Source organism: Venturia canescens, chromosome 6 (assembly GCF_019457755.1).
Source record: "Venturia canescens isolate UGA chromosome 6, ASM1945775v1, whole genome shotgun sequence".
Classification (NCBI taxonomy): Eukaryota; Metazoa; Arthropoda; class Insecta; order Hymenoptera; family Ichneumonidae; genus Venturia; species Venturia canescens.
The window spans coordinates 17,198,127-17,213,201 of NC_057426.1; the positions used below are offsets into that span (position 1 = coordinate 17,198,127).

The 15,075-nt window shown below is 35.7% G+C and overlaps 1 protein-coding gene across 1 annotated transcript in view; it reads left to right on the forward strand.

The window, feature by feature from the left end:
• Nucleotides 1-15,075, forward strand: part of LOC122411878 (titin homolog) — a 1,333,995-nt gene that overhangs the window by 1,240,429 nt on the left and 78,491 nt on the right. Inside the window, exon 6 of the mRNA XM_043420958.1 lies at nt 10,736-10,878. Coding sequence (XP_043276893.1) covers nt 10,736-10,878 — 143 coding nt within the window. The remainder of the gene's footprint in view (nt 1-10,735; nt 10,879-15,075) is intronic.

A 15,075-nucleotide genomic window follows, 5' to 3' on the forward strand; every position in this document is an offset into this window, starting at 1 on the left:
CCGCTTATATCTTGATGGAATCGTTCTCCTTGTTCTTCACTATAATCTCCGAGGTTTTGAGGGAAATAGTCGAGGTGAGAGTGTAGGAAGTGCAGTTTAAGATTCATTAAGCAACCTAAATTTTTATAACTTCCCAACAACTCGTCAACTAAGTTCTGGTAATTCTCACTTTTCGTATTTCCTAAGAAGGCCTGCGATACATTTTTAAAACTTCGCCAAGCAGCTTTTTCAATATCACTCATTTCATCAAGAAGATTTTCGTCTGAAAATAAATTCCGAATTTGAGGACCATCGAAAATCCCCTCTTTCAATTTAGCTTCACTTATCGCGGGAAACTTTTCTCTCAAATACTGAAAACATTTGCCATCTTTATTCAGAGCTTTAACATACTGCTTCATAAGACCCAGCTTAATATGTAATGGTGGCAGCAGATATTTTGGAGGATCAATTAATGGTACCCGTATGATGTTTTTACTACCGGGATCGAAGTTCGTTCTCGTTGGCCACTCTTTCTGAACATAGTGTCGTTTCCTGTCCCTACTATCCCATAAACATAAAAAGCAGGGATTTTTCGTGAAACCCGATTGTTGTCCTAAAAGTACTGTTGCAATTTTCAGATCACCACAAATTTGCCAGAGATGTTCCGAATACTTTATTTTTTCCAATAATACCTCTAAATGTTCATAAGTCTCTTTCAGTTTGATCGAGTGTGCTATTGGAATGGGTGCGTATGTGTTCCCGTTATGGAGAAGAAGAGCTTTGAGACTTCTTTTCGACGAATCAATGAAGAGTCTCCACTCATCATTTTTGTATATGTTTGGTTTCAATTTATCCACCAAACCTTTTACATTCAAACAATATACCAAAGAATTCTCTTCATCGTTCGCAAAAAATTGCCGAAACTCTTTCTCCCTATTACGATAAAAGTAAGCTGACGTTCCTTTAGCCAGCAGATTTTTCTGCCTCAATGCTGCTTTTTATGGGATAGTAGGGACAGGAAACGACACTATGTTCAGAAAGAGTGGCCAACGAGAACGAACTTCGATCCCGGTAGTAAAAACATCATACGGGTACCATTAATTGATCCTCCAAAATATCTGCTGCCACCATTACATATTCAGCTGGGTCTTATGAAGCAGTATGTTAAAGCTCTGAATAAAGATGGCAAATGTTTTCAGTATTTGAGAGAAAAGTTTCCCGCGATAAGTGAAGCTAAATTGAAAGAGGGGATTTTCGATGGTCCTCAAATTCGGAATTTATTTTCAGACGAAAATCTTCTTGATGAAATGAATAATATTGAAAAAGCTGCTTGGCGAAGTTTTAAAAATGTATCGCAGGCCTTCTTAGGAAATACGAAAAGTGAGAATTACCAGAACTTAGTTGACGAGTTGTTGGGAAGTTATAAAAATTTAGGTTGCTTAATGAATCTTAAACTGCACTTCCTACACTCTCACCTCGACTATTTCCCTCAAAACCTCGGAGATTATAGTGAAGAACAAGGAGAACGATTCCATCAAGATATAAGCGGAATGGAGAGTCGGTATCAGGGGAGGTATGGAACGTCACCATGATGGCAGATTTTTGCTGGACGCTGAAGAGAGATATAAAGAAAGAAAATATGAAGAGAAAGAGAAATCCACTGCACCGAACATTTGAGGAAAAAAGAGTTGGTTACACAAGAAGAACGGTGTGATGTCTAAAAAAAATCTTTTCTCATATTTTCTGCATCACTCTTGCATCTCTTTTAGCATCCACAAAAAATGATGAAAATATATACGAATTGAGCACATCAAATTACATAAAAATCATGCATGATTCAAGTCAAAAAAAATTTTGAATACTCAAAAATGCGATTTTTTGACTTACTCAACATTTTGAAGTTGTACGAGCTAAAATAACCCTGCATTCAGATTCACCACATCAAATTGCATGAAAATCATACATTATATAGGTCAAGGAAGATGTTTGAATTCGCAAAAATGCGATTATTTGAGATTTTTAGCCGTTTTTCGCAATTTACTCAAAATTAATGGGTGTAGGCGCTTAACTGGCCCCGAATTCTGATCCAGCGCATCAAATTACATGAAAATCATGCATTATATAGGTCAAGAAAGTTGTTTGAATACCCAAAAATGCGATTATTTGAGATTTTTAGCAGTTTTTCGCAATTTCCCTAAAATTGGTGGGTGTAGGCGTTGAACTGGCCCCGAATTCTGATCCAGCGCATCAAATTACATGAAAATCATGCATTATATAGGTCAAGAAAGTTGTTTGAATACCCAAAAATGCGATTATTTGAGATTTTTAGCAGTTTTTCGCAATTTCCCTAAAATTGGTGGGTGTAGGCGTTGAACTGGCCCCGAATTCTGACTCAGCACATCAAATTACATGAAAATCATGCATTTTATAAGTCAAGAAAGATGTTTGAATACCCGAAAATGCGATTATTTGAGATTTTTAGCAGTTTTTCGCAATTTACTCAAAATTAATGGGTGTAGGCGCTTAACTGGCCTCGAATTCTGATCCAGCGCATCAAATTACATGAAAATCATGCATTATATAGGTCAAGAAAGTTGTTTGAATACCCAAAAATGCGATTATTTGAGATTTTTAGCAGTTTTTCGCAATTTCCCTAAAATTGGTGGGTGTAGGCGTTGAACTGGCCCCGAATTCTGACTCAGCACATCAAATTACATGAAAATCATGCATTTTATAAGTCAAGAAAGATGTTTGAATACCCGAAAATGCGATTATTTGAGTTTTTTCGCAGTTTTTCGCAATTTACTCAAAATTAATGGGTGTAGGCGCTTAACTGGCCTCGAATTCTGATCCAGCGCATCAAATTACATGAAAATCATGCATTATATAGGTCAAGAAAGTTGTTTGAATACCCAAAAATGCGATTATTTGAGATTTTTAGCAGTTTTTCGCAATTTCCCTAAAATTGGTGGGTGTAGGCGTTGAACTGGCCCCAAATTCTGACTCAGCACATCAAATTACATGAAAATCATGCATTTTATAGGTCAAGAAAGATGTTTGAATACCCGAAAATGCGATTATTTGAGATTTTTAGCAGTTTTTCGCAATTTTCTCAAAATTGGTGGGTGTAGGCGCTGAACTGGCCCCGAAATCTGATTCAGCGCATCAAAATACATAGAATCATATGGGTCTAGTCAAAAGTACTGACCACTTTTTTTTTGTGTGCCGGTGTAATTGTTTCCGGTTGGCGTAAGTTGTTTCCCGGGCTGAAGGGTCGCGAAATTGTGTAATTGCGTGCGTGTGTGAGTGACTGGGTCGGGATGATTTGACGCGAACAACGTTCGACAGCTCGACCGAGTAACCGAATATCGGGGGCTCGGTATTGCGAATAAAACATCGACAATTTCGTCTTCATCTTAAAATTTATTTTCTCGACCGTGAGTAGATCCACGGAGAGAATAAATTCCAGCTCGGTTTAGATTGTAGAGAATGTAGGATCCGGACCAATTTTGTGTGTGAGCGTGCGAGAATTTTGAGTGTGTGAGTTCGCGATTCTTCCCCCGTGGTTCAGTAGAGACGCGTGATCGTTATATTTTCGTTATCCCGCATTAATTCTTTCGATAAATTAAATTTGGGTAAATTCTTTTCTTGAGCGAAATAATGTAAATTTGTTTGCGACTGGAACTTATCCCGAGCGTGTGTATTTCCTTTATCATTTTCCTTATATTTTTCGACTTTAAGATTAAATTTGTTATTATTATTTCCAAACGTAATTTTGTGTTCTAATTATTCTCGAGGTCACCCCGCCCATCCCGCTGATCGCAAGCTGGTCAACTTTACGTCTCTCTCTCTTTGCCGTCGAGTCGCTTTGCGACTGGCGCCCAACCTTAAAATTTCCATCATTAGATTTTGTTTAAAATCGACGGGAAAGAGAGCCAGACTTTTGTGGCATTTTTCGGGGCTTGGAAAAATCCGTCACAATAGATATACAGAATTCCTGTTCGCTATTTTGAGCCTTCTAACTCTTGAGCCCCATCCGCGGTCGGCCTAGCAGCTGGAGGAGCCGACATCGTTGAGCCAATCAGAATGCGTAGAGGCAACAACTCTACTACCACTAACTACGTCAAAACGCGTATATGTATACGTCGAACTCGTGATGTGTCAGTAACTTTTGCATAATTTTGAGCCTGTGCAAAGTTTTTTCTCAGCAATTACGCCACCGTTCAATTTCCAAATTGCGACATAACTCCTGAGCTTCGTAATTCAAGAAAATGACATGTCAATTTTACCCCCACCACCGGAATCAAGAGACTCGGTAGAGTCTCGGGACAAGTACATTGACAGCCCTGTCGTCTGCTGGCCCGAGACTCTCGCCGAGACTATACTTTCTCTGAATAAAACGATTCGCCGTGGTGGGGGTAAAATTGGCATGTGATTTTATTGAATTACGAAGCTCAGGAGCCATTTAGCAACTTGAAAATTGAAGTTTAAGCCAATTGAGTAATTCTCTATCGATTCCGCCCTAAATCAGCATGATCCGGGTTGTAATTGCTGAGAAAAAACTTTGCACGGGCTCAAGATTATGCAAAAGTTACCAACACATTCAAGAATTTATGCGTCTGTATTTATAAACACCATCAAAGGCACTTTGATGCTCTCGAGTTTCTGATTCGTTGGATCTGACGACATCCATTTTTAGACGTTGTGATTGGTTGTTGAAATTAGTTGTTGATGATTGGAAATCTGACGTCAACTTCAGAACGTAGCACACGGCGCAGCACAGCTGGTAGCAGCAGTCATAAATTCGACCGATATACATATATATATGTACAAACCATGTGTCAGTTTTTGATCGTATGAACAGAGTTTCGACATTACGAAGTGCGTGCGGGATCAATAAAAAAATAATTTTCGTCATCTAAAGAAGTGCATATTACTATTTATTTTGTTATTTGTGATATATTAAACCGGTATCAAAGCGGCCGCGTAAATGTAGTCTGTGATGTGTGTGTGAAAAAGAATATAAAAAATGCGCGATGCATATATGTCAACGAAACTTTTCAAGATTTCATTATTTCGTTCGATTGGAAATAAGTGTTAACTGAAATAATCCTTCAATTAAACCAGAGTACGAGAAATATTGTCCAGTGCGAATAAATTGTCAGTGGCGTGGTTATATATCATGTGTACATAGGTTATATATACGCAACTGTTAGAATGATATTAGAAACTTTAATTGAATAAATATTTTCTAATTTATTTCGTGTGTCGTCATTATTTTTAAACATCCCCAAATTTTGCTTGATATTCAGTTTGGCTCTGCCCTCTCCGATCCTTGTTTTCACCCGCTCAGTTTGCAGCGGATCGATTCATATTATTAATTCGTTCCCTAATATGTGTTCTATGATTTTCTACTCCTTCATGATGATTGTGGTAACATGATTCGAGAGGTTTCTAACCATGATCTTGAATTGCACATTTTGTAAATCAGATTTTCAAAAAAAAATCTGGTCTTGGTATAGTGTGTAGTTATTCTTTTCCCATTAGGTCTGTCGAGTGATAAATTTGGAAACTTTTCCAGAAAGCCTTTGAATGCTTTTTTTGCTGATTATATGAAAAGTCGTATCTTAGGAATGTGGTATGCAAACACAAATTTTGATAACAAAACTTATAGAATGACATGTATGTGAGTATTTCCACTTTGCAAACTACAAATATGGAATTATTATAAAAAAAATTCATTCCGATAAGTCTACTGTTGCTCAGTTTTGGATGCGATCAAATATGATGCCTACCAACATCCCCAGAAACTTACAGAATTGCTGAATGCAATGTGCGCTATGTCATTTTAATGTAACATCATGACTTTTGACAACTTTTCATTATAATGCTGTAGATTCGGATCATTAAAATACTGCAAAAATCTGCAAACTATACAATTTAAATACTGTGCCATTCATTTTACATTTTGACTCTAACTGTAACATCTATATGAAGTAAAAAATTGATTATAAAAGTCTTCAGTTGCTCATTTATGGATAGATTTGAAATTGCTGTCTTCGAAGCTCATTGCGCAGATACATTGAACCGCAGCAGATACCTGCGAACTCTGAAATTTCTGTGGATAAATATATATGCGACGGATCACCCCTTATCTTTGATTATGGTAATATGTAATGGAACTTGGTTCGGCAAGTTTTTAAGTGTTAATTTTCAAATGGTATTGAAGTTTGTATGACTGATATACAGCGAATACTTCCAAACTTTGATATTTCTGTGTTGCAGCATGTGTGCCAATCATTCAAATCATTTCCTCCATCCGTATCATGTAATCTAGAAAATTCATCACAAAAGTCTTCCGCATTTCTAGATACTTCAATTTTCCTTTTTCTATTCCATTGTGAGTTTTCGAATTTCTAAATTAATTTCTGAATTGTCCTGAAATGGTTTTTCTCCAAAACTAATGCAGGTACCTTAAACGTCTTTGAATTCTGTTGCTTTGTTGAACTAAGTTCGCTTAGTTTTTTTTGCTGCTTTGAGTTCCGGCATAATAAATGTTAGAAGTTTTCGGGTACTTTTTTTCAGCAACTATCAAACTGTGGATAATTAGAACTCAGCGGCCACTTACAAACTTTGGAAATATTTTTTTTTGGATGAAATGAAATCTCTAGATTCAGAATGCAAAAGCGACATTTAAAGTGGGCAAATCTGTTGGATTTTTCGTGTCTTGAATTTGATTTATCTTTCATTTGAATTTTGAAGAAAAGGGATAAATAAAATCTGTTCTATTAAGGAAATCTTTACGTCAGTTCTTTCTTGGTATGAAGACTTGGAAAAAATCACCAAAGGCCAAGGACAGACAGGTGACGAAATATTTCCAGTACAATTTTGACGAAAAATAGATCTTTTGTCGCGGAAACCAACGTTATAAGCTGAAAATCATATTACAGCCCACGAGACGCATTTCTTCACTCTCTTGGGTTCCTATTACACAAAACATATTAGAAGATAAGGGGGAAAATCACCAACGTGGAAGAACAAACCAGTGCCGAAATATTTCCAGTACAATTTTCACGAAAAATAGGTCCTTTTTCGTGGAAACCAACGTTATAAGCTGAAAATCATATCTCGGCCCCCAACCCGCTTTCTACCATTCTCTTGGGTTCCCAATAAGCATACCATATTAGAGTAGAAGAAAAAAAATAGCCCAACTCCATGGACAGACCTGTGACGGAATATTTTCTGTACAATGTTGACGAGAAATTTGTTGTTTTTCGTGGAAACCAACATTATAGGCCGAAAATCATATCTCGGCCCGCAACACACTTTTCCCCATGCTCTTGGGTTCCAAATAGACGAAACATATTAGAGTACAAGGAAAAAAATCGCCAAAGTCCAAAGACAAACCTGTGACGAAATATTTCCAGTACAATTTTAACGAAAAATAGATCTTATTTCGTGGAAACCAACGTTATAAGCCGAAAATCATATTATGGCCCACAACACACATTTCTTCATGCTCTTGGATTCCCAATAGACAAAACATATTAGAAGACAAGGAGAAAAATCACCAAAGTCCAAGACCAAACCAGTGCCGAAATATTTTCAGTACAATTTTGAAGAAAAAATGGTCTTTTACGTGGAAACAAACATTATAAACCGAAATTCATTTCGCAGGCCTCATCCCGGATTCCTCCATGCTGTTGAGTTCCTAATAGGCATAACATATTAGAGGATAAGGAAAAAAATCGCCAAAGTTCAAGAGCAGACTTGTGATGAAATATTTTCACTACAATTTTTACGAAAAATTGGTCTTTTATGGTGGAAACCAACTTTATAATCCGAACATCATACCTAGGGAAAATAAGATTGGGAAAAGTACATTGATGGTCCTATATTTGCTGATAATTTCATGAAAAAGATTATCCCATAAAAAATGTTCGTATGAGAATAGAATCTTTAAAAATGTACTAAGCAAATAATTCATAGAAATGTATACTAAAATCCTATAACCGTCATAACATAAATGAGGAACTTTTGAGAAAAAAGGCGTGATATCAAACCATAAACTTCCCCTAGGGAAAAAAAGGTTGGGACAAGTACATTGATGGTCTCTTGTTTCTGGATGACATAGAAAAAAGATTTAGAACCAGGAAAAAAATTCTATAGAAACAATAAACGAAAAATTGAAAAGTTCCAAAAAATTCAACAAAAATAAAAAACAATCGAAAAAATTCTGTAAAGAAAAATAAAAAAATTTCAAAAAAATTTATAAATATTGAAGACATTGAAAAATGTACTATCCAAGATACATGTAGTATAAAAATGTATGATATCAATTGGAGGCCAAGTTTTTATTGATAATTTGGAATATTTATCCAACAAATTGGAAACTTTAATTGAAATTCATGATAATTATTTTCACGAAAAAAGTTAATGGAAAAAAAGTCATAACGGAAGTTACGTGCAGTACTAAAATGTATTATATCAATTCGAGGTCAAGTATTTATCAGTTATTCGAAATATAATCTCCGGCGACAAATGAGCGTTGAGAATCCTTGTCGGGCTCACAACGTTTTATCAAAATTACTAAAAAATTAATGGAAATAAAATCATTAAAAATTCACATGAAAGTCATTCGTTACTTCAACAAGGTACACACTTTAAAGAATCGATTCCCCTCCGACTTTCAGGATCCCCTGGTATTATTCACAACATTCAACTTCGATTGGATCGGTACAAATTATGTTCAAATACGTCTTAAACGTACTTGTCCGGCCCATCACTTTTTATTCAAACTGCTCATTCGAAAACAAATCAGGGCTGTTCCATAATGACAAATATAATAAAATGGATAAAAATAAAAATAATATCTCCAAGTAATTTGAACTTGATTGTTCGCAAGTTCGTATAGCAATATCCACTTCTCATTTTCTTCACTGAACACATACCATTCGGTAAGAACCAATGAAAATGAGAAATAATCAGGCGCATTACTAGAAATTTTTGAACCTACTCAGCCATGCAATGTTTTTTTTTCTATAGTCACGTACACATTTTGATAAATATCACTAGTCGAGTACGGCACGTGGATTCCTGGAATTTGTAGAAAAATGATTTTGTTGTGAATTATGATTCCATATAATATAAATAGATTAATCAACTTCATCTTTCATTTTCGTTTCATTTTGACAAGAGCGATTCGAAGGAAAATTATTTTCTCGGGAATTACTGATCCTTAATATTAACACATGCATTAACTTCGTTTTTGATTTGTTTTCGAATGAGCAATTTGAATAAAAAGTGATGGGCCGGACAAGTACGTTTAAGACGTATTTGAACATAATTTGTACCGATCCAATCGAAGTTGAATGTTGTGAATAATACCAGGGGATCCTGAAAGTCGGAGGGGAATCGATTCTTTAAAGTATGTACCTTGTTGAAGTAACGAATGACTTTCATGTGAATTTTTAATGATTTTATTTCCATTAATTTTTTAGTAATTTTGATAAAACTTTGTGAGCCCGACAAGGATTCTCAACGCTCATTTGTCGCCGGAGATTATATTTCGAATAACTGATAAATACTTGACCTCGAATTGATATAATACATTTTAGTACTGCACGTAACTTCCGTTATGACTTTTTTTTCATTAACTTTTTTCGTGAAAATAATTATCATGAATTTCATTAAAGTTTCCAATTTGTTGGATAAATATTCCAAATTATCAATAAAAACTTGGTCTCCAACTGATATCATACATTTTTATACTGCATGCAAATTGGATAGTACATTTTTCAATTTGTCCAATATTTATGAATTTTTTTGAAAATTTTTTATTTTTATTTACAGAATTTTTTCGATTGTTTTTTATTTTTGTTGAATTTTTTGGAACTTTTCAATTTTTCGTTTATTGTTTCTATAGAATTTTTTTCCTGGTTCTAAATCTTTTTTCTATGTCATCCAGAAACAAGAGACCATCAATGTACTTGTCCCAACCTTTTTTTCCCTAGGGGATTTACTTTATTCAGAGATAATATAGTCTCGACGAGAGCCTCGGGCCAGCAGATGACAGGGCTGTCAATGTACTTGTCCCGAGACTCTACCGAGTCTCTTGATACCACGAATACGTCTGGAAAATTCGAGAGAAATAAAAATATTCCATACTTGCAACTAATAACTGTGATCGTTGTCGACCGAATAAAGCATCTAAGACGTTTTAAGATACTAGAAATTTCTAATTTTTTTTTGTGCTTCTCTCCTAGAATTCATGCGTTCGAATTCAATTATCCAAGAAGAATAAATCCATTTTAGAATTATTTTATTTTACTGGTTAGGTGGAATTTTTTCCATTGCCAATTCGGATCGTGAACGGTTATCATTTCTCTTATATCATATCATTTCTGTTATCATTTTCTCTTCTTCATTGGTTCGTCCTTTCAATTATTGTCGTCACTTTGTAACGAGATCAGACTGCTGCAGTTGTACAGTCTCAGCGCTATCGGATTTTCAACAGGTTACGTCGTCAAAGAGGTTTAAAATTTTTAGTGACAGATCAGTCTGAAAATCGTTCGGCAGCGCTGAAATCATATGCTGCAACTCGAATGGTTGGTAACAATGACAGGTCCAGGCATTAATGAAAATCAGTGTACTTCTCCCGAGACTACCGAGTGTCTTGATTGCGTTGAACCACTTGTTATTTTGTTCGTCAATACGCTTACTAATTCAATTCCACTTTTCACTATAAATTTTTCAGTGTGAGAACGGATTTGATGGAGGATGGTGCTAATTCGACCCTCAGCATAGCAAGGGTTGGTCCCGCTGACAGTGGGAATTACTCATGTGTTCTCACAACAATGCCCACGGAATATGCCACGGTTCACGTTCATGTACTAAACGGTGAGTCAAATAAATTTGGATCCTCGTGAAAAAATTATAGCTAAATATTTATAGTAACTTACAACCCATGTTAAAACCATAAAAATCCTTTATTGGGGAAGAAAATACGGACAAGTACATTGTTAAAAACATGATTGTACCTTGACCAATATTCAGTGAATATAAAACAAAGTCCATGACGAAAGAAAATGAACGGATAAGATCATTTTAATGTTGAATTTGTAGTATACAAATCCCAGTAATGATGAAAAAAACTGAAGGCAAGTACATTTATGTCCCCTGGACAGCCCTCGTCAAATATTAATTCATTACAACGTATGAAAAACTATGCTCAAAACAAATTGAACACCTATAAAAAACTACAAGCTCGTCATAGCAGCTGAAGAAAAAATGATTGAACCCTCAAAAAATAAAATCATACATTGTTTCTTGAAATTGAAAAAGGTATTGTCCGAGTAAAAGTCTGCTTCTAAAAAAACTATCCAAAAACCAAACTCATCATATACTTTATGAGAAACCTTCTTCATTATAATTCAAAAGAATATCGAACCTCGTAAAAACACGCTTCCTTCCAAATAATTATTACAAAATAATTCACAAAATGTACGTATCAAATGACCATCTCAAATGCATTAGTGAATAACCTCGAACCTGTGATATGGAAATACGTAATCTCAAGACGTTCCGCTCAAAGGAACTGAACGTTGTCAAATAAGTGCAAAAGTGAAAAGTACATTGCATTGAGAATCGAAAAAATACAAATGTAGTATATTTTAAGAAGATTAAAAAATACAAATAATCAAATGATAAACAAAAGAAAAACAAAAACATAAAAAATCGGAAACACAAAAAGTTATAATAACAAAAAATTACAAAGAAAAAAATTATGAAGATTTTAACTTACAGAATAGTCAACTAAATAATTGAATTTTAGCCGTTGTGAAATCATGTTCTAATGGGCTTTGAGAATACTCGTCTGCCTCGAACGTTTTAACAAAATTACTAAAAGATCGACAACCATAAAAGTTACAAAATCTTGCTTTTAAGCAATTATATAGAAGAACAATGCAACCCATTTTTTTTTTACCAGCACATATAAAACTGTGGTTAATTTCGAGTTGAGAATACTCTTCCGGCCCAAGGAGTCCTGACTGAGTTACTATTCGACAGTAGAAACTTATAAGGAAACCGAAATCTTCCTGCTCATGACTTTTTGAGAAAATGGCTAATCCAAAATGTCACATCAAGGGTGAAGTCATTTTTCACATTATGATAGTAGAGATTTAAAGAAAATCGATTCTTCTCCGACTTTCAGGATCCCCTGGTGTGATTCACTACATATTCGACGTCGATTGGATCGGTACAAGTTATTTTCAAATACGTGTTAAAAGTACTTGTCTGGCCCATAACTGTCTATTCAAATTCCTCATTCATAAAAAAATCAAAGACGAAGCTAATCCATATGTTAATATCATGGAACAAAAAAATCATATCAAGAGACTCGGTAGAGTCTCGGGACAAGTACATTGATAGCGCTGTCGTCTGCTGGCCCGAGGCTCGCCGAGTATACTTTCTCTGAATAAAACGATTCGCGGTGGTGGGGGTAAAACTGGCATATCATTTTCTAAAATTGCAGAGCTCAGGAGATGTTTTATAAATCAAAAATTGGTTTGGAGACTAATTTTCAAAATCCCTTTCGAATGAGCACGAAACCAACACGATCGGTAGCGTAAATGCTGAGAAAAAACTTTGCACACGCTCAAGATTATGCAAAAGTTACTAACACATTTATGGATTTACCGTGTCTGTACAGAACACCATCAAAGGCCTCTTGATGCCAGCTATAACCCATTTCTATGGAAGCTCGGGTCCCGGGATCACGGCTACAGAAATAATGAGTTATGATTGGTCAGGACACTCGCTGTACCGTTCCAGCGGAATAAAGGTTATGAATATATACCTATATATGCAATGCCATCAGTCAGCCGTCAGTTTTTGATGTTATAACAAACGGATTTTCGACATTACGAAGTGCGGGGTGAAAAAAAAAAATTTTCATCTAATAAAGTGTTCAATATCTATTTATTTTAGTAAAAATAGTGGTATGTGGTGTCATACATGCAGTGTATTACGAAAACCAGACATATAGTGACTTTGGCGTGATATATTGTTCAACCATCTGTCAGTTTTTGATGGCATGAGCAAATTAATAGCAACAGCGATCTAAATGATAAAATTTCGGAGAAACAGTGCGAGCTGTATGAATTCGATTTAAAATTCTTATATGACTATAAAAAAAAAAAATGTTATGTAAGTTTTGTGAAAACCATGTGGGTTAGTTTACCCTCATCGCAATCGGTTCGCGGGTATTTGTTATATTGGACATATATTAGTATTGGAAAATTTCTCCTTCTACTAATTCTTTGATTTTACGTTTATTTATGACATAATTTTATTGCAATCCTGGTTCTGGTTCTTTAAAAATTTTCAACGGAAGTTATGTGAGAAAAAAAACTTTCGCTAATTGTAACCTCTCAAACGTTCTTTCCAAACAGAAATTTTATGTTGTGTTATTACATTATATAAAAAATATGCGTGGTTGTCTGTAAATGAATGCAAATAAATTTTGAAAAACTTTGGTGAAGTAAAACTGTCTAATTCAATGTATTGTTGTCATATTTTTTTTCATTTCGTTTGGCTGTGTTCACCGGGCCCTTTTTCCCATCTCTCCTTAGCTTACAGTATATCCATACCAATTACTATTCATTCTCTAGACAATTCGAGTGACATTCGTATTTCTATTTCCTCATATATTGAGTTCAATAAATTGGAAAATTCATAACAAAAAGTTTTCATGATTGCTTGTTTATAAACCCAAGTTTTAAAAAATCTTTGGGCCATGTAAATACATAGATATTCACTTGAATTGTTGCACGATGAATTTGGAAATTTATTTCAATGAGTCATTGGTTGCTTATTTTTCGTGATATCAAAATTTGTATCTTTGAAATGCAATGAACACCTCTTAAGTTTGACAACATGATGAAGCGATATGTATATTGAGTATTTCCAGACCATGTTTACGATTGGCATTATGGATTGAAAAATTCATGTGTGTGAGTCCTACGCGTGATCATTTTTGGATGTGATCAAATATTTTGTCTATGTATAACCATGGAGACATACTAAATTACACTATTTGATTTACTTCAGCATGCAGCGTATCTGTCACTTTATTTCTTGAATATGCCATAATAAGTTTCAAAAATGTGGTTCAGGTAATTTTAAAGTTTTTAGCCCCATATCACCAAAGTTTGTATTACTGGTACGCAGCGAATACCTATGAACTTCTATTCCTGCGAAGCGGTAGGTGTGCCAATCTTTTCACTTTTTGGTTCCAACTGTAATATAAGTAGTAGGTGGTGCACTATGGCGATCCCCACTCCTATCCCCACTCCTATCTCCACTCCTTTCCCCCACTAGGCCGAGCGGCCGGCGTTGTGGGTGAGAGGTTTGCGGGTGTGCGGAGGGGGTAAGCGTGTCGTCATAGTGCACCATCGTTTTTTCCGGTGTATATTTTTTTATTTTATATTTGTAAAAAATATAAAATAAAAAAATCTCTCTTTCTCTATACATATTAATTTTATTTTTAAAATGGATAAAAAAAATCAAAAAAATTAAAAAGAAAAAATAAAAAATAAAAATAAAATAAAATAAAAAATATATATCGAAAAACTCACCAGGGTGACGCGTCTCTCTCTGTCCCCGATCCAGGCTCCACGACGCTGTCTCACGCACTATCGTTTTTCACGCGCGCGCGCACACACACACACACACACACACACACACACACACACACACACACACACACACACACACACAACTCTTCAGGGTCGTCCGGGGCGGCAGCAACGTCGAGGAGCCCGTCTTCAACCCCTTCGTCGTAATCGGGATAGGCGGCCTGCAGCTCGTTCACGAGAACACCCCCGAGATCCCGGCCGTCCTCAGCAAACAGCTGGATGCTCAGGGGGTGACGTGTAGGAGGGCTCATGACCGTAGCCGTAAGAGGCCCCTCGCACAGCGCTTCCATCTCATGGATGGGATAGTGAAAAGCCTCTAAGTAGGCGAGGCTGTGGAGGGAGCACTCTATCACGAGCGCCGGTTTCGCCTCTAACGCCGGTGAGGGGTGGTAGAGAC